Source organism: Tiliqua scincoides, chromosome 4 (genome assembly GCF_035046505.1).
Source record: "Tiliqua scincoides isolate rTilSci1 chromosome 4, rTilSci1.hap2, whole genome shotgun sequence".
NCBI classification, from domain to species: domain Eukaryota; kingdom Metazoa; phylum Chordata; class Lepidosauria; order Squamata; family Scincidae; genus Tiliqua; species Tiliqua scincoides.
The window spans coordinates 159,410,455-159,429,675 of NC_089824.1; the positions used below are offsets into that span (position 1 = coordinate 159,410,455).

Below are 19,221 nucleotides of genomic sequence, written 5' to 3' on the forward strand. Positions count from 1 at the left end.
ACGTCTCCTCAGAAGCAAGCCCCATAGTGTTCAGTGAGACTTACTCCCAGGAAAGCCTGACCACGATCGGAGCCTCAGAGCCCAGGCACGCCTGTCTACTCAGAAGTAAGTCCCATTACAGCCAATGGGCTTCCTCCCAGGGAAGTGTGGACAGGGCTGCAGCCTCAGTCGCTCTCATCCCCTCGCCCCACTGACCATAACGGGACTTGCTTCTGAGCAGGCGCGCCTAGGCTCGGGCTCTCAAACTTCACTGAACGGTCCCCCTGGAGGGGGAGTCTCCTGGGCGGTCTGCAGCCCCTCCCTCTGCCAACGTTCCACCGCCCCGCACACGGAGGATGCTAAGCCTGCAGAAACCGGAAATGACGCAGCGCGCATCTGCTCGCAGTTCTTTCGAACGAGGGTTCCGTTGGCCACGCCCCCTGGCCTTCCCCGCTGGCGTTCCGGTTGCCATGGGAACGGAGTGTGCCGGGCGGGGCCCGAACGCGGGGCACATCCTGTGAGGGGGGCCGAACTGCCGCCTGTGCAGCAGGCTCTGGCCCCGTCTGGCGGTAGGGAGGGGGCGGCGGGAGGCCTTCACCCCCATGCCACGCCGCAAGGGGCTTGTCTGCGTTCTGGAGCTGCACATCCGCACGGTGAGGGGAGGCGCGGGGAGGGTCGGTAAGGTTGGGGCTGGAGAAGATGCGACTCCGGCTTGGCAGCTCGGGGTCGGGAAGTGGGTCTCGCTGAGGGGCGATGGGTGGTCACTGGGCAGGGCAAGGGAGGAGCCCCACAGGATGCGGCCTCCATGAAGGCTGCAGCTCTCGCTCCCTGACCTGGTTCTTGAACAGATTCCCTTGCCTGCCTCCCCTGTCCCTATGAGAGTCAGAGAGGCTCCCTCTTTGCCTGCCTCCCCTGTCCCTATAAGAGTCAGTGGGGCTCGCTCCTTGCCTGCCTCCCCTGTCTCATCTATGAGAGTCAGTGGGGCTCGCTCCTTGTCTGCCTCCCCTGTCCCTATGAGAGTCAGAGAGGCTCCCTCTTTGCCTGCCTCCCCTGTCCCTATAAGAGTCAGTGGGGCTCGCTCCTTGCCTGCCTCCCCTGTCTCATCTATGAGAGTCAGTGGGGCTCGCTCCTTGTCTGCCTCCCCTGTCCCTATGAGAGTCAGTGGGGCTCCCTCCTTGCCTTCCTCCCCTGTCTCTATGAGAGTCAGTGAGGCTCCCACCTTGCCTGCCTCCTCTGTCCCTATAAGAGTCAGTGGGGCTCACTCCTTGCCTGCCTCCCCTGTCGCAGTGGTCAGAGGAGCTAGTGTGTGCCCCCACCTAGAAGCAGTCAAAGAAGGCAGATCCATTTCCTTCACAGTCACCATCTTCTGTGCAGGTGGCAAAACAGATTCAGCTCAGGGGCAGACTTTTTGTTCCCCTCCACGCAACCAACTGTGTAGGCAGAAATCTGACACTTACAGACCTAATGGCTATAACAAGATTTCATACTTGGATTGCCAAGAGCTTAACTCTTCTGTCCTGCGAGCCGCATGCCTGTAATGCAGACTGTACTTTCAAATATTTAGACATCAGTGCAATTCCCACCCCCTCTCCTGCCCATTCCACTTCCTCCTCTCTACTCAATCAGTACTCTTCAACAATCTGGACGTTGATCAAGCTCAAGAGAAACTTTGGTTTGCCTCTGCTGTTCTTTCTGGCTTCTTGCCAGGCTTGAGTAACGGTTAAGTTCAATTTCCCTCCTTGTTCCTGCCTGCTGGCCAATTAGAACTTAATGTTTGCCTTTCCTTACTCTCTACACCAATCACTTTGTGGAAAGTGGGTTGAGAAGCCCAACTCTGAATGCAAGATCAGCTGTTATAAGTATTGGCAGAAAACTTGCTTGTACTCTATTTGAAAACTCTGCTTTGCTGTACTTTTTCATGTGGTGTTCTGGAAAAAAGAGCCTTTATATTATGTTAAAATGTAAAATTGGAAATATAGTTTCATGAAAAGTCATCAGAACTTGTTCTTTTACATCTCTTACAGTGTGACTGTTGTCCTGTCTGGCTGCGGGGGTTGGGGGGCTGATGCACTGTCTGAGGTTCAGGAGGACTAGACCACCTGGCTCCTTTGAGGTTGCCAATCTCCTGTATTGAGATCCCAGCTGGGTTCCCTTCCAATCTGTAGATGGGCTCAGAATCTGGGCCAGGAGGGAGTTTTCTGCATCCTCCCACTAAGCACCAGTGTGTGAAGGAGGTGCCTCTCTTGGATCTTGAAAGGGATGTCCAGGGTAGGGTGTGAGTGGGCAGGCCCTGAAGGAGGTCCATAAGGGGACTGGCACTGGTCGCAAAGGAGGGGATAAAAGTGAGAGTATTAGTCAGCCAACTCCAAAGAACCATCTGAGCTGTCTCCAGCTTTGGGGAATGGGGAAGGCCTTTACCTTCTCAAACTGAGGTCAGACTCAACCCAGGCCCCTAACCCTGGTAGGGGCCTGTACATCACCCCAAAAGTGATGAAAAATAACTGAGATTTCTGTACTTTGGTCTGAGCTATTGTGGGGATCATTTATAATATTGCCATTTTTTCACATAATCAGCTTGAAGTGAGGCTAGATCAGTGTTTCCTAAACCCCTTACTGGGGAGTTGGGAACCAGGTAAGTATTTGTGTGTGGGGGAAGGGAGATGGGAAGGGAGGCAGCAATGGCACTGTAGCGATCATAGTGCCGCTGCCTCCAAGGGGCTTGTTTTGTACCTTGGAGTCCAACTGGCATCCTGCAGGGTCCTGGAGGCTTGCAGTCCCCCACCCCACCCCATGTCCTCAAAGGCTTCTATGAACAGTCCTTATATCTGATCAATAGCTACTTCCAAAAACCAGAGGTAGCTGCTGATCAGAGATAAGGACTGTTTACAGAAGCCTCAAAGGACATTGGAGGGGGCTGCAAGCTTCCAGGATCCTGCAGGAGGACAGCACTGCCCCCCAGTTGGTAGTAGTGTTGCTGTGATCTCTGCAGTGCCATCGCTACCATCAGAGCAGGGCCACTCTCCTTCCATGGAGATGCCCTGCTTCCTGTTCCCCTGGTGGGCCACATCCCGCAAGTTTGGGAACCACTGGGCTAAATAGTCTATAAGGCATAAAAAGCCTGATGTATAAAAGTCAAGTTAAAGTAGAATTAAAATCTGTAGAATTCTCAAGGTGTGGATAATAAATCTGTTTTTCTGATGTGCTAATTCCTATTTGATGGAGGTTTTCAAATGAGTAGAGGCAGTCTAAAATGGTGTTATTTTATTTTAATTTTTTCATGGATGGCAGTGTTATCCTGATAAAGGAGGGGGCTGAAAGTGGTGTTATACTTTTGTTATGTGTTTTTGTTCCAAATTAATATTTTAATCAATTTTAAAGCATTTTTAACACTGTCATATAGGTGGCATACATGTTTTTATGCCTTGTGGCTGTCAGTAGGCATAGCCATAGGAATAAAACAGGCATAAAACACATCACTCACACCACACCCTGAAGAGCACAATTACATAGTCAACTACAGGTGAGCGTTGCTTTGCAACACTGTGACCAGTGATAGGCTGCATATGCAACGCCACCACTGGTCCCTGCATATCCCCCCCAAGCCGAGGGGCTCTTCCTTTGCCTCCAGAGGCTTTTCTGAATTTCAGAGAGGCGCTGCCTCTGCAAGGCTCAGAATGCTGGAATTGTGCAAGAAGCACAACTTCTGGTTTCCTTGGGAAATCAGAAGTGTGGTCTCTCGTGCAGTTCTGGCATTCTAAGCCTTGGAGAGGCAGTGCGGGGACGTGCACTTGCCTCTCTGAGGCTCAGAAAAATCTCTTGTCCCCTTGTCTTCTGAGGCTCTGTTTAGCATCAAACCTTGCTTGGCAACTGGAGTGGCGGTCCGAATCCCTGTTGCTAAGCAACGCACGCCTGTACTTGAATTAAACTTATAGGAGCCATTTAAGATTTGCATGCTACTTGTTTGAACAACTACAATGAACCCAACGCAAACAAATTAAGACATTGCCGAATTAAAACATTGAGAAGGTAGCAACTTGGACCAACGGAATTGAAAGCGTTGAATTGCTATGGAAATAAGCTGGTTTTAGAGGGGAAAAAAGTACACCAACATAGCAGGAAACCATTAAACATTTGCTTACTTGTGAGTAAATGCGACTGTGTAGCTCAGTTCTTTCCATAGGGTTCAGTACATTTATCAGTTTGGAGGGAGGGGCTTCTTTCTCGAGTGTTTTTGGGGCCTGTGTTTGTCGGATTGTGACAATTTGGGTTACACTGCATTCCTCTCAGCCTGCTCTTTCCAATGGACCAAGGCATGGTCCCCTACTCACGAGTGAATGCGCACTGTGGCTCAGTTTCACTTTCTATAGGGCTCTATGCATTTTCCTTGGCAGCTTCTGAGCATGCTCAGAAGACTACAGCCAGTTAAAGCAACAAATCTCTGAGGGAGTCAGGGGCTTAGAAACACAACCAGAAACATATAGGACGATGCACAGATGCTCCTTTTCTGGAAGGTTCCTACATCAGGGGTTTTTCTGGTGGTTTTTGTTAAGCTTGGTTGGAATTGTGTAATAGTTATAAAGATGCTTGTTCATTGTGTAATTGGCCAAATTGTGGATAGGAATGCACTGTATGTTGACGTTCACCCTCCTCCCTGTCCCTGGGATTTTCCATCCGTCCCGCAAATTCCCTCCTCCACTAGTTCCTAATGGGACAGGAGAACTTAGCGGGACAACTTAGCAGTGTTGGCAGGTTGTGTGGTTTTCTACATCTGCCAGCCACAATCGTGTGAAATGGTTACAAGGAAAACTCAACAGAAAGATGCTATTTTCAACAGCAGTCCAGTGCAACGTGTAGTTTCACTCATATAGCTAAGTTCATTCTGAAACATAATTGAATATTGATCTTCCAGGTAACATGCCCGGGGGTTTCACTCAAAGGCAAAGATGACCTCTACATCAGTGCCTACATTTTTGGACAGTATAAAAAGACTTCCTGTGTCCGTGCAGTATTTCCCCTCATATTTGAAGAGAAACTAATATTTGAAAAGGTAAACTTTCAGTATTGCAGATAACTTTTTTGAAAAACAAAATGTAATTAATCCGACTCAGCTACACTGTCAAGCATATTTCCGGAATGAAAATGGTTATCAGCTGACTTCAAAGTACTATCAGTAGTTTTAATTGTGTCTTTTTGCTGCTCAAGAATTAATGTTTATATAAGCATAGTAGAATTTTGCCTGTATCAGTTTTTTGACCTTTCAAGTAAGTTTGCATCTGGAGTATACCTCAGGATATAATTTTCTGTATATTTTTTGTCTCTGTGAATTGTTGAAAATTGTAGATACTTGTCATATACTTTACATTTACAGAAATGTCACCCGTATTAACATTCACTTGCTTGATCAGACAATTAAGTTCATGAGTGGCACAGACACAGTATGTGAAAAATTAGAAAAAAAAAAATCCTTCAGCATTTTCTTATGAATCCAATATAGGCAGACAGGTTCCTTCCTTCCTTCCTTCCTTCCTTCCTTCCTTCCTTCCTTCCTTCCTTCCGCCATCCTGTGTGCCACCCAGTATGTGCTGCATTTCATTCTAACACTTCAGTCGGAAAAATAATCTCATTCTTACATGGATGGTATCTCCAATGGTCTTTGTCACTGACTTGGATTTTAAGATCGGCTCAGTATGCATATTCCAATTACTCAGGCATGGAAAGCTCACTCATCTGGGATCTCATTGTCTTCATATGTGGTCACATAGATATCTGGATCAGACCCTGTGTATTTTACAGAGGAATTGTAGGTTCAGGGTTGGGTCAAGAGTATAAATGCAAGTCTTCTTTGGTCCTGCACTGTTTATGCCATCCCAAGAGACTTTTTGCTTCATTGCAATGCTTCATCTGGTGATGGTAGCTGTTCTCAGTGCGGTTGTTCTGAATTATTATGTTGCACTGGCATAAATACCTTTTCCTCTCAGCGTAAGCACTATATCGGAACTTGTGGCATTTTACTTATACAGTGGTCCAGCTCAGTTATTTGTTGTGATAACACTGCATAGGACCAAACTCTTTTAATCCATCAATGGGTTGTGTTGGGATGGGAAAGGATAGACAGTGCACTTTCATTTGCACTGTCTACCCAACTTTGAACCAACAACTGTAAAACACAGGTTCTGATCCAGAGCTCCATGTACCCTTAGATGTAGAAGATATACATACATACATACATACATACATACATACATACTTTGCTTGGCTCATAAGACAATTGAGAGCAGTTTCCTTTCTATTTTAGTTTTTGTAATGATGTTTTCCTATGTCCTAAACATAATTCGGATGAATGATTCTATTTCATTTTAGGTATATACTGATGTAATTGACCCTGGAGACCTTGTTGAACTATTTGAATGTAGGTTTGATTTTTTTTGATTTTTTATTTGTTTTATATTTTTGTGCACCAAATTCCTTTAAAATGTGTAGTGTAATAAACCAGTGGAAAATTAGAGAAGAGCCTAGAAGATGATAAAAGGACAGTATCCAATATGCTACAAAGTCACTGTGATGTTCTTAAAAAAAATGTGCATAAATATTGGGAGCTATGCTCTCCCCCCCCCCCCTTTGAAGGTCTAAGACTGCATACACCTATAGACATTTACTTGGAAGTTAGTTGAACTGAGTTCAAGGGTTCTGAAACTGGTAGGATCAGTATTTTTCTGATTGGATCAGGCTAAAACTTAAACTTAGATCATGTTTCCTTTCATTGAAGCATCTCATTAAGATTTTAGATGAATGCACGTCGGATTGCCTGAATTATGGATTGTCATGTGTTCATCAGAAAAAATGCATTATATCATTTTGAACCACTGAAGTTTGGGTAATTTTAAGTTGTAGTGTAGGATATCTTCATAAATGAATGAAAACACAAAGTGACCCTTGCATCTAAACAATCATGATTCTAAAAATTGGCAGGCAGCCCAATCCTATTCAGTGCTGGCATAGCGGGGTCGCTGGGCTTATGCTGTATCCAGTGTGAAACTGAGCAGGCCAGAGGTCTCCTTGGGGTAAGTGAACATTTGTTTCCTTACCCTGTGTAGAGCCCCAGCCTGCTCAAAGTGGCTATTTGGATCCGTGCCAGCTAAATCACTGGCACAAAACCAAGAAGCCCTGTGTAGGGCTTTCTCCTCCACATCCCTGCCCCCTCCTCTACCACCAAACACCCCCTCCCAGCCTCTGTTCAACCCTCTCTGTCTCTTTGCCACGTGGCGCATCACTTACCTGCCCTGGGGACCATTGGGCTGGATATGGCACCCACTGGACAGCACAGGCCTTCCTGCCAGCGCTGCTTATTCTCAAGGTGTTGAAAAGTGCTTTATGTTGCTTTTAGGATATCCGTTTCCGGCACAGTGGTCAGTGGCACCAGCATTATTCTTTAGTAGGATTGGGTCCTAAGTCAGGTTTGACTTGAAAGTAACAATGGAAAAATAAGACTTTTGTAGAGAGAGTGTGCGGTCCAGCAGTATTGCATGCAGCTAAAAATGGAAATTAGTAACATTTTGTCGCTTTGTATATTGCAGATATTCTCTGTGCAAAAAAAAAGAATCCTTCAGCAGAAACTGTTTATAACAACATTATTTAGAAACTGTGTATGGGTGGATTTCTCATATATTAAGTTTTTACATGCAGTGAAAACCCTGAAGGATTTGAACCGATTCTCAAACTATGAGGGCATTATACTTCTGCATTTCTCATATAAGATATAGTCCTGGGGAATCAGGAGCCCACTTTTCAATAAAGCGACACCTTAGCTTCAACATCCTTCCCATCAGACCTGCAGGGAAAAAAAACAAAAAGATGGCTCTTTAAAGAAGACTGAGGTGTAGTCCATATCTGTGTTGCCTGTTTTTTTTTTAACCTTTAGAGCAGTGTTTCTCAAACTGTGGGTCGGGACCCACTAGGTGGGTTGTGAGCCAATCTCAGGTGGGTCCCCATTCATTTCAGTATTTTATTTTTAATACATTAGACTTGATGCTACTATGGTATATGACTGCATTTGGGAAAATGTTGCAGACCTGTATTTTTAACAAGCTATATTCTTTTAACAATGATAGTAAATAGGACTTACTCCTGGGTAAGTGTGGGTGGGATTGCAGTCTAGGATTGTTAAAAATTTTGCTGCTTGATGATGTAACTTCCGACCATGACATCACTTCTGGTTGGTCTTGACAGATTCTCATTCTAAAAAGTGGGTCCTGGTGCTAAATGTGTGAGAACCACTGTTCTAGAGGTCTCTGATGTGTGGCAGAGCAACAAAGTCTTCTGCTACCAAACCTGAAAAAATCGGCAAGCTAAAATTTGTAAAATTCTAATGTTTTCTTCCTGTTCATGCTTGTTGTTCATCTCTGTTGGCTCATCTGAATTGTGCAAACCGTTTCTGGTTAAGCTAGACAGAGAAGTCAGTGAGAGGTTTTTCAGGTTTATATCTAAATGATTTCTGATTATCATTTCCCCCTTTTTCTAGTTGACACAGCAGTGCTTGAATTAATACAAACGTCTCCTCCAGGTATAGTATTGATATCTTCATAAATTATGCAGCTCTGTAGCTAAATTTCCATGAACACCTACCTTCTGCCTTCCAGAGGGATCTCTTTGTTTTTTTTTCCCCAACACACAAACAGCTCTTCAATATCTTCAATAAATAGTTCTTGATGTCAGTATGTAAATAAACCATTCCCAGCTGTGGTTCTTTACCTTTTGTGTATGATCACAGTATGCATGAGCCCTATGCAGATGACAATTCTGATGGAAAGGAATTCCATCAATTCAATGGAAAGGGAAAGTCCTGTCCACTAGTCTCTCTCCCCCAAGTCCTTTGTGTTGATTGGCTCTTCTGCACTAAGTCTCTTCATATAGATTCATGGGGTGACATTGGGCAAAAGGAGGAGCCTTGCACAACCAGGAAGAGGCTGCAGGCAGCCCAATAAATGCAGTTGTTCCAATGCATGGGGGTAGGCAAAACGATTTTTGTCTGTTATATTTCCCCACGTTTTTAAATTGAAGCCCTGGTATTCACAGAATCATGGATAACTGAAATTGCAGATGCCGAATCCATGGGTACTGGGGTATGTTCGTATACCTTCCTTGTCTATGGTTCATGCTTCCATAACCTCTGTGCAGAAAAATCAGTCAACAGAAGAACCAGCCACTGAACATGTGGATCTTAAGGTGTGGGCCAGCAGGCACAATCCTTCTACTTCTGTCTATTCTTCTCATTCTTCTACTACAATTGTTTCAGCTTTATTATAAAATAAAACTGGGGTTAGTTTGCCATCCGAAAAGGAAAATGGAAATTCATATGAAATTCATTATTAACAGCTTTTCTAAGCCTTAGGTATCTTGGGGCAGTGGTTCTCAAACTCTCTGGGAGAGTTTGAGGCAGTGGGGGAGCGGGGGGAATGTAGCAATGCGATGCCCAGCATTGCACCTCTGATGTGGACGCAGGGGCGCGCTGCTACTCACCCCCGCCTGCAGCAGCCTCCCAGGTGTCGGGGGAGTCGACACTAGCCTCAGCAGGGCTCCCCATGCAGTGCAGACCCCTACAGAACATGATCATAACCACTTCTTGTTTCTCAATCACAAAACCGGGAGTGGTTGCGATTGTATTCTGGAGGGGTCTGCGCTGCGTGGGGAGCCCTGCTGAGGCCGGCGTTGGGCTTCCCTGCCCCCTGGGAGGCTGCTGCAGGCAGGGGTGAGTGGCAGCGCATCTCTTCGCCCAGATTAGAGGTGCGATGCTGGGCATTGCGTCACTGCCTTCCCCCCCTCCCCTGTCCCTTAAGGAGGTAGGGCCCAGGTCTCTCAGGCTGGGTTGTCTCAAGTGTCTTAGGGAATACTTTCTCCATTATTAACTCCCCGTACCTGTTCCAACTGTCTTGGCCATTTAGCAACAAATGCTTGTTTGCTAAACAAGGGGACTGCTTGTGGCTCCCTCTCTTGGTAATACCTGAAACCCATATGACCCCCACTCTGCAAATGTCTAGGTGCTCACAATTTCTCTTCCAAAAGGCTTTTGTTAGTTGACAGAGCTTTTTAGGGCGATAACCTGTGCTGCTATAACTGGTTGTTTTTTGCACTCTTCTGAGTGATTGTTTTCTTTTGATGAATGTTGAATTTTGAACTCTTGAGTTGTAGCTGTAATGCAGCTGCCTAGGGAGCCCATTTTGGGACTGAATGGTGGGTTATACATATAAACATAAATGTTGCGTAGATAGCTGAATTGTCATTCATGTAATTCCTGCTTATTCATATAATTATCCAATCAAGAGTATGGAATTAATCTCATTACTCAGTACCTGTTTATAAGCGAAACTCCATCTCTGGCACAGACATTAATAACCAGTTATATTCTATTCACAGCACAATCTCTTGTTACCTTACCTCTGCATAGTCTTGATTCTAAAAAACAGCAAACTATTTTTTTAGTCTGCGATTTTATGCCCACCCCTTTGTTTGCTGCTGTTGTGCTGAAAAATGAAGCCATAATTTTTAAGCAGAACATTTTCCTTAAAGGATATATATTTACTCTTCTTTTCTTAGAAAGCTTTGCTTTTTTTACATCAGCACAATCAGAAAAAATATGGACTTAAATATATACTGTATATATAATTTTGAATACCTGTAAGTGTATAAAAATAAAATGTATGTCTCTTTTGGGGGGGGGGAGGCTACATTATTGTGGTAGGTAAACGCAATTTAAAAAAAAGAATCATGCGAGTAAATCAGTCCCATGTTCCAATCGCCATGTCTTGTGGTAACAAATTATACATATATGTTATATGAAGTACATTCTTTCTCCATCCTAAATCTTTTACCACTCAGTTTTAGCGAATGCCCCCTTGTTCGAGAATGTGAGGGGGTGAAAAACTTAGAATCCAGGGGAAGGGCAGCCTAATTCTAAAGGCGGCGGTGCTGCCGCCACCATTTGCAGCAGCGCTAAAGCAGCTGCCACTGCATCCTGCAGCCCAGTGGCCTCCTCAGGGGAGAGAAAGTCCCCTTCCCCCTGGGAAAGCCCCAAGCCCTGCAATGGGGCTTCTCAAGTCTGCACTGGCTATTTTGCCAGCGCAGATTTGAGAGACTCTCTGTTTGCCCTTCTGGCCCGACATGGAGTTCAGGATCTGGTGGAGCAGAGGTCTGCTCATCCCTGCCCCCCTTCCACCCTGCCATCCCCTTGCTGTGGAACACCTCACCCCATCCCCGAAGCCTTTACCGCTGCCCGGAGCTCTTACCTAGCTCTGGGTGGTGTCTGGTGCTGGGCTGGCACCATCGCCGGCTCAGCATAGGGTGTTGCGGGTGTGCCTTATGGCATGTTTGCAACAACCAGCACCGGCGCTGGCCCAGCTCAGAACTGGGTCCCAAATTCTTTAAAATATTGTTGGTCATCCCAGTTTAGATGAGTGTAACAAACATTAGACTTGTGGAATGTGGCAAGCTTGTTAGTTAAGTTCACCACTAGCAGAATTGCTTAGCTGCTTCTGTTGATTACAGTAGGGAAGTTCTATGAATGTGTTTAGCTCTCTTGCTGAAATCAGAGGGACTCAAAAGTGTTTAATTTAGACTGGATTGTGCCCAGTATGTGTCATTTACTTGCAGGTATGTGGTTAAAAGCAGGTAGTGATTTTTTTTTTTAAATTTAAAATACATGTTATTGTTACTTCAGTGGGAGAAAGTTTAGCTACCTATGAAGAAAATACAAGAGATTTCCTTTTCCCTGAACCTAAGTTTAACCGTGGACAACAAGGGTCAGTTCGTGAAGTTCTAATGAGGAAGACCCATGATTTCACAGTAAGTTAGATGTTTGATACTTTTATAAACGTGCAACTCTCAGATGAACTTTCTGCTGACATTTTTATAAATAATAACTAATAACTAACAACAACAACAACAACAGGTATTTATATACTGCCTTTCTTGGTCTTTATTCAAGACTTTATTCAAGGCGGTTTACATAGGCAGGCTTTATTAAATCCCTTATTAAATAGGGATTTTTACAATTTCAAAGAAGGTTCTTTCTTTCAAGAACCACTACATTCAAGGTGTTTCATTCCGATCTGGCTTCACATTCTGGCCTCCATCCTCCCATGCTCAGAGCAGATGGAATAGCTCGGCTTCAGTTTGTCAGCTGCTTCAAGGTCGCACGGTGCCGGTGGCCTCGAACTGGCAACCTTGTGGATGTTATCTTCAGGCAGATGGAGGCTCTACCCTCTAGACCAGACCTCCTGCCCTAGGTATAAACTAGGTATTTATATACTGCCTTTCTGGTCATCGGATTACTCCTCTGACTTTATTCAAGGCGGTTTACATAGGCAGACATTTCTAAATCCCTCAAGGAGATTTTAACAATCTTAGAGGTTCTCTCTTTCAAGAACCAACAACATTTCAGAATGGATCTTTCTGGTTAGGTCTCACTTCTGGCCTCCAGTTCTCCCTCGCAGGCTGGCAAGCAGGTCCATCTCTCACATGGAGGGCAGCCAAGATGCTTCTTGCTCACGTCAAGAGCAGGTGGAATCACTCAGCTTGGCTTGTCAGCTGCTTCAAGGTCTCGCCATTCTCAGCCGTTCAGGGAGCTGCCGGTGTCCTCGAACTGGCAACCTTCTGCTGTTATCTTCCGGCTAATGGAGGCTCTACCCTCTAGACCAGACCTCCTGCTATAAAGTTTTAATAGAACACATTTCTTCAATTGGTTCATTATACTTGAGGCAATTTGTTTCTCATGATGTCAGTCTGGGGTTTGCCAGCTAGAAATCCAATGTAAGGTATGACTATGGAAGAAAGGATCAAGCATGAGACTCTTATCTTTCTTATAGACTGGAACAGAATGGAAAAATTCCCCCACCAATTCTATGCTGGTAGCCTCATAAATTACTACCGATGTATTTTTTTTCTGTTGAGCATTGTCCTTCCTAATTACTGGGAGGAAAAGTAAAATCTTTGGTTGTTGGACACTCCTGTTAACAATCATAGAAAAGCATTGCCTGATGATCCCCTGCTACAGCCGTGATATGAACCTTGATGCTAGGAAGGAGGTGTTTTAGAAAGAAAGTGTATTTTAAACATTTTTTGTTTAGAGCCACTGTGTGGATACAAATGCAGAGAAAACAGATTTTTTGTTAATGAAGGATACCATGGTATCTCTAATATCACGAAGTTTGAAAGTGATATGAATGAAGGTGGTTCAGCATGACTTGATTTTTAATTACTAGTATGTAACATGCCTTGAAAAATCTAAAAAAATGCTTTTGACAATGCAATGCATTGAAATAAACGCCAGACCTTAATTGTTGTACAAAAGCAATATAATCATCAGTAATTGAATTGTCAGAAATGCAAATGTTATCTTCTTGACATTTACCATTGCTGTTCTGTCTTTTCTAATTATCTTTATTAAAGGCTGAAATTAACAAAGGAAACTGTTAAAATTAGGAATGGTGTGTTGCAGTAGGTGACATTTACTTCTTTGATACCCTTTATCTCTCCAGTTGGGGTTTGATTGTTCAATTGTTGTTTCTTTTCCAGGGAATTGCACCAAAGTTGAAGTTTTATACAAGTTGTCTTATTTCTGAAAGCTTGTTAAGTTCAGAAAAAGCTTCTAAGCAGGTTAGCATAACTTAATCATTTGCTATCTGATTTTTGGATTGAATATTGATAGCTAGATTTGCTATGCTCTCAGTTTCTTTTCAGTGAAATTCCTCTTACAAAAGTTACTTGAAAACGTGATTTTTATTTTTAATTGGGTTCAGTAAAAAGGCAGTTTGCATATGTGAGTGTAAGTGAGGTGAATCTAAAATAATCAACAACTACAAGATCCTGCGATCATTGGAAGATATAATGTTCAGTAGTAAGAAATTGTTAAGCAATCTTTTATAGGCATAACAGTAATGACTAGACATTATTAGAAGACAGTCTACTACATACATCGTTTTACTAGTGTAGCATGATGCCAATGGGACAAAATATTAATACTTTGAACATCTATCTTGCCCATGTGTAATCCTGGATCCAATTCAGCAGTACTAGAGGTGGTGGAACCTGCTCTGGCTCTGCTGTACTAGCTATTCGATGGCTAGAGGAAGAGGAAGAGTTCAGTGCTGCTTGTCTAGGCACTGGCAGGTGGACTTGGTAACAGTGCTACAGCATTCCTGTATCATTCCTGTATCAGAGGGCTGGCTGGAAAAGAGACCTAGTAAGAGAAGGGTATGTGAACCTGAGGGTGGAGGTGTGTGCTAGCTCTGGACTTTAGAGTGAAGTCTGGACACCCTGATTAAAAATTGTGTCAGTGTTGGATGCTGTAGGATCAGGCGTGAGAAAATGTGCTCTGAAGCCCTTCACATTTTATCATTACCTTTCTTCAATTCAGGATAACTTGGATTCCCGGAGTCATTCCTCTCCAGATGGATCACCACAAAGAAGATCACCCAAAAAGAACATTCCCTCACCAGAGAGGAACAGACAGTGCTTACCAAGAAAGAGCTATGAGCAACCCACAGTTGCCTCTCTTTCTCGCTCTCCTTCTCCTTACACAAAAAGGCGAATGTGCCAGCTTGCGGAAATTAGACAACGCCTGGCCCATTTAAACCTTGGGCCTTTTGAATTTAGAAAAGAAACAGATAGACCTCCGTTTGTCATTCGACATGTATGTACTCCTTACAGCAGTTCCAATTTAAGCATGAATCAAATTTTGTTTTCCAGGGGTATTCTAAAAACTTTTCATTCCACTCTTCCTCTTTGAGATCACTTCTACTCTCCAAACATTTGATCTAATAGTAAAACTCAGTGGAACTTTAATTTTACTGAGCCAGTTATTTATACCTGCCAGGTTTTCATTCTCTGTGTTGTACTCCCCCCGTCCCACTTCTGTTTTTGGTAGTGCACCGGACAGTACAACAGCAGTAAGAATTTCTCTTGGAAGTAACTGAATTTTATTACAGGGAGCAAATGGGGTTTGAGCAGAGTTCAGCATTATGAGCTCAAGCTCCTTTGGTACAACAAGATGATATTTTAAACAGCCCAGTCCTATCTAACTGCTCATGTGGCAATGCAGTGGTGCCAACATAGCATCCACTGCATCTTGCCAGGGAATTTTGGCCTCCAGAGGCCTCCTTGGGACAAGGAAATATTTGTTCCTTTGCCCTGGGGATGACCCCTGCCAGCCAGGTGGGTCTACTCAGACCTGTGCCAGCGTTATTGCTGGTGCGAGTCCATGTGGACCCACAAAGGTGAATTGAACCCAGGACTGAGGTGAGGGTTTGGCAGACACTGCTGATGCCAAACCTGCTCCCTTCCCATGCCCAATCCACTGTGTTCTCCACCCTGTTGAGTCTTCATTCCACCCACACACTCTGCCCACTCCTTGCCCCCTGCAGAATCCTGCCGTTGTCAGCAGGTTTCCATGGAACTGCTGCAGCCTGTAGGGCTGCTCCAGCATCACTACTGGTGTTCCTGAAGCATGTGGCTCAACCCACTTTCGGAAGGCCGTTTGTGACAGATCGAAAGTACATTCTGCTGCTAGAATGCTAGTTCTGAGGGTGGAGAGGGAGGGATAGGATTGGACTGTAAAATAAATATTTCCTCCCTAAACACCAGATAGCACAGTACTTAGATGACGAGTAGTGTGGTATGAATGGCCAGAAAAGGCAGAGTTCATGCTACATATTAGGGCCCAGTGAACTTCTTTCTAAAGGTCCCTGATACATGTGCATTGCGATGCAGTTGATTCTTTTAGTAACACACTTTATGCTATACATTGTGCACTTACACAACTATTTCATTTCCAGCCCGAAGCCATGGGCCCCTCACCTGATCCTCATTCTTGGTGTCATCCTAAGGAGAATATTAAAGATGCTTGGTCTGGGGCAAGCTATGGCAAGTATTTCCTTAGGTTATAAAAGATGCAATTAAATATGCATATTACTATATCACTTTTTATAATTACCTTAATATGTCTGTGTTACATCTAGTTTATTAAAACACAGTACCTGATTTCTTCTGTTCTCAGTTCTAAACATGGTGTTTGGAATAGTTTTAAATGCTGTCAGTGCTTTAGCAGGAACAGATAACTGCTTGTACATGCTGCCTTGATTAGTGCCATCTCTTAGGTTGGCGTTCCAAAAGCTCTTCCATTTGTTGTTTATAATCTAGAACAGTGTTTCTCAAACTGTGGGTCAGGACTCACTATGTGGGTCTCCATTCATTTCAGTATTTTATTTTAAGATATTGGACTTGATGCTATGTGACTGCATTTGGGGAAATGTTACATATCTGTACTTTGAACAGGCTACTATCTGGATGCTTCTAACAATGATAGTCAATGGAACTTACTCCTGGGTAAGTGTGGATAGGATTGCTGTCTGGGATTGTTAAAAATTTTCCTGCTTGATGATGTCACTTCCAGTCATGACATTGCTTCTGGTGGGTCCTGGCAGATTCTCATTCTAAAAAGTGGATCCTCTTGCTAAAAGTTTGAGAATCACTGATCTAGAAAATTGTCTCTCATTTCTCTCACTTGCCATAAAAGCTGCAACCCCTTTCTCCTAGGAAAGCAATCTGCACCACTGGCTATGCTTTCAGGAAGTCTCACTGAGCTTATGATCTCTTATTTCCCATTTACACCCCTTGGATTATCTGCTCTGTTGCTTCCAGTAATCCCTGGATTAGAGTTGGAACCTGTTAGAGGAAAGCTGTGTTGAAAGCAGCCCTGCTTCTATGTAGCATTCTCAAACAGTGTATTTCTCCAGTCTCATTTGTTTGCAATTAAGGCACTGTAATACTTTGAGGCATATATTCACACCTTTGGCATTTGTGCATCATTGAATGTGCTTTTAATTTTTGGTTATAGGTTTTAGAGGTCAGCCAAGAGCGAGTCCTCAGTTATACTTAAAATCTTCAATGGTCTCAGAGTAGAGCCGGAGATGAGAGCACTTTTCTTTGTCGAACATCCCTGGGGTGGAACAAAAGTTCCTTCGCTGAACCTGTTCTGCTTGACTGAAGAATCTCTCCGCATAAGAGAGCATTATCCACATTCTGTTTGCAGAGTGTCTTGCTCTAGTGCATTCCAGACCATACTGATTTTACCTCTCCAAGCGTCCTGGAGACTTTTCTTGTCCTGTGTGTAGTGAGGGGGGAATGAGGAGTTCGACTCCTCTCCCTGCTCATTCGTAATATTGCAAGCCTGATTTCATGAAGGAGAGCCCCATTGCAACTCCTTTTCTGTGTCAGGGTTTCTTCTGGTCTTACTGATATAAGGAGAAGATGGGACATAAGAGTCCTCTCACAAGGTCATAGGCTTTTGCTATAACTTAGGGCCCAATCAGATCATGGGTCAGCACTGGTACTGAGCTCCAGCACCAGCGCATGTTTATGGCATCCTCCGTGTAGCATCCTCCATGTCCATCTGCCCTCAGCACCAGATGGACACTGCCCAAAGCATGGTAAGAGCTCCAAGTGGCAGTGAAGGCCTTAGGGTGGCAGAGGAGAGGCATTCTGGGGTGGGGCAGGGAGGAAAAACCAGAGCAGGATGGGGTTGGGATCCACCAATTATCCTATCCTTCATGTTGGGCTGCAAAGCCTGACACAGAGGCTCTCAAGTCTGAGCAAGCAAAATAACTGATGCAGACTTGAGAAGCCCCATTGTGGGGCTTGGGCTTTCCCTGGGGAAAGTGGCCCCTTCCCCTGAGGATTGCTCCAGAGGCCCTGGCAGTGCCACTGGATGTAGCTGCACCATGCTTCGACGCTGGGAATAGGATTGGGTTGCCCATGTCCCAGGAAAGAGCTGTGCAGCAGTAGTTCCCATGCTGCTGAACATAACATGAAAAATCACCTTCAGGCTGCAATCCTATGTATGCTTACATGGAGTAATCCCCCTTGAAATGAATCAATCTTACTTCTGAGTAAACAGGCATATGGTTCTGCTATCAGTTACTTTCTTCAAACTCTGATTCTCTAATCAGATGCATATCTGTTCTGAAGTAATCTCCATTAACTTCAATGTGGATTACTCACAGGAAAGTGTGTATAGGATTGCAGCTTAACTGTTGTGAACAGATTGCTGCAGCTCTGTGTAATGTGAGAAGTTAAACATTGCTAGTTTTTTTGTGTTTGTTTTTGTTTGTTTGTTTTTTTGGTAACTTGTAATGTTGAATCTTTTGCCTCTGGGTTTTATAGTCATATGCTGCTTTTGGGGGCTATTCTTGATTAGAACCTGCATTGGTTTTCTTCCACCCAAATTCTACCAGTGGGCCAATGAGGCCCACTGGTATATGTCCATAATGGACATATAGAACAGCACTAAGTCCATTTTTGAGATGGTGTCCTCTTATCAGAAGCTAATTTAAAAGCTGGACATGAAATAAGATAAATCAAAATAGTTGTCATGTTCTGTGGAAACACTATTCACTTAAGCAAAGATGTTTCAGTGGCAGAATCTTGTTTTGTCCCAGAGCTATTTTACATAGCAGAAGCATTCACTTATCCTGAGACCAATTTATTGGTTTGCATAAGTGTAACTTATCTCACTATCTAAACATCAGTTTATGTGCTTTCTTACTATTAATTACTTGTAGTAATCAACCAAGTCACCATACTCATTGGTTATGATGCAGTAGTAATAATGGTACTCATTTGTAAATTGCTCTGGGGATTATTTGAAACACAGCACTATAAAAGAACATTATAAAAACAGGAAAAAATATATTTTTGTCCAATCTTCGCAGTAAATTTCTTTTTTTCTTGGTTCTTTATTTTTAGATCCTACCCTTCTTGGCAGCTATAGACCCAAGAACGTTAAAGTAAGTACTGAAAAAAAGTTTGCATGATTGGATGTGCAACCTTCTGTTATATATGCCTTACTAACTGACTGTTTTCTAGTATCTTTAGTATTGTTAGATATCTGATAGCCTTACAAACTGAAGGATATAGTTACTTATAGTGCAATCCTATTTATGTCTACTCAGAAGTAGGTCTATTGAGTTTAATGGGATGGACAGTCCGATTCTGAGCTGCCCAGCGCCAGAGTTCCAGCCCCACCACTGGCACTGGGCATCGTAAAAGTGCTATAATGCACTCTGACACTGGCAGTGAGCCCACTGTGCTGGTGGAGAGGCCAGTACCAGAAAGACACAAGCCAGTAGTTCTGGACAATAAGCTTCCCTGCTGGGCACTGGGGAAGCCTTTTGGGTGGGAGGAAAGTGGGGGAAG

At 43.9% G+C, this 19,221-nt stretch overlaps 1 protein-coding gene across 1 annotated transcript in view; it reads left to right on the forward strand.

Moving 5' to 3' along the window:
* The first annotated feature begins 494 nt into the window (after positions 1-494).
* The window catches only part of SPATA6 (spermatogenesis associated 6), a 42,078-nt gene continuing 23,351 nt past the window's right edge, over positions 495-19,221 (forward strand). The window contains exons 1-9 of the mRNA XM_066624096.1: positions 495-632; positions 4,889-5,026; positions 6,340-6,388; positions 8,498-8,539; positions 11,690-11,814; positions 13,546-13,626; positions 14,387-14,662; positions 15,804-15,891; positions 18,772-18,812. Of these exons, the coding sequence (XP_066480193.1) occupies positions 582-632; positions 4,889-5,026; positions 6,340-6,388; positions 8,498-8,539; positions 11,690-11,814; positions 13,546-13,626; positions 14,387-14,662; positions 15,804-15,891; positions 18,772-18,812 (891 nt within the window). The 5' untranslated portion in view covers positions 495-581. The remainder of the gene's footprint in view (positions 633-4,888; positions 5,027-6,339; positions 6,389-8,497; positions 8,540-11,689; positions 11,815-13,545; positions 13,627-14,386; positions 14,663-15,803; positions 15,892-18,771; positions 18,813-19,221) is intronic.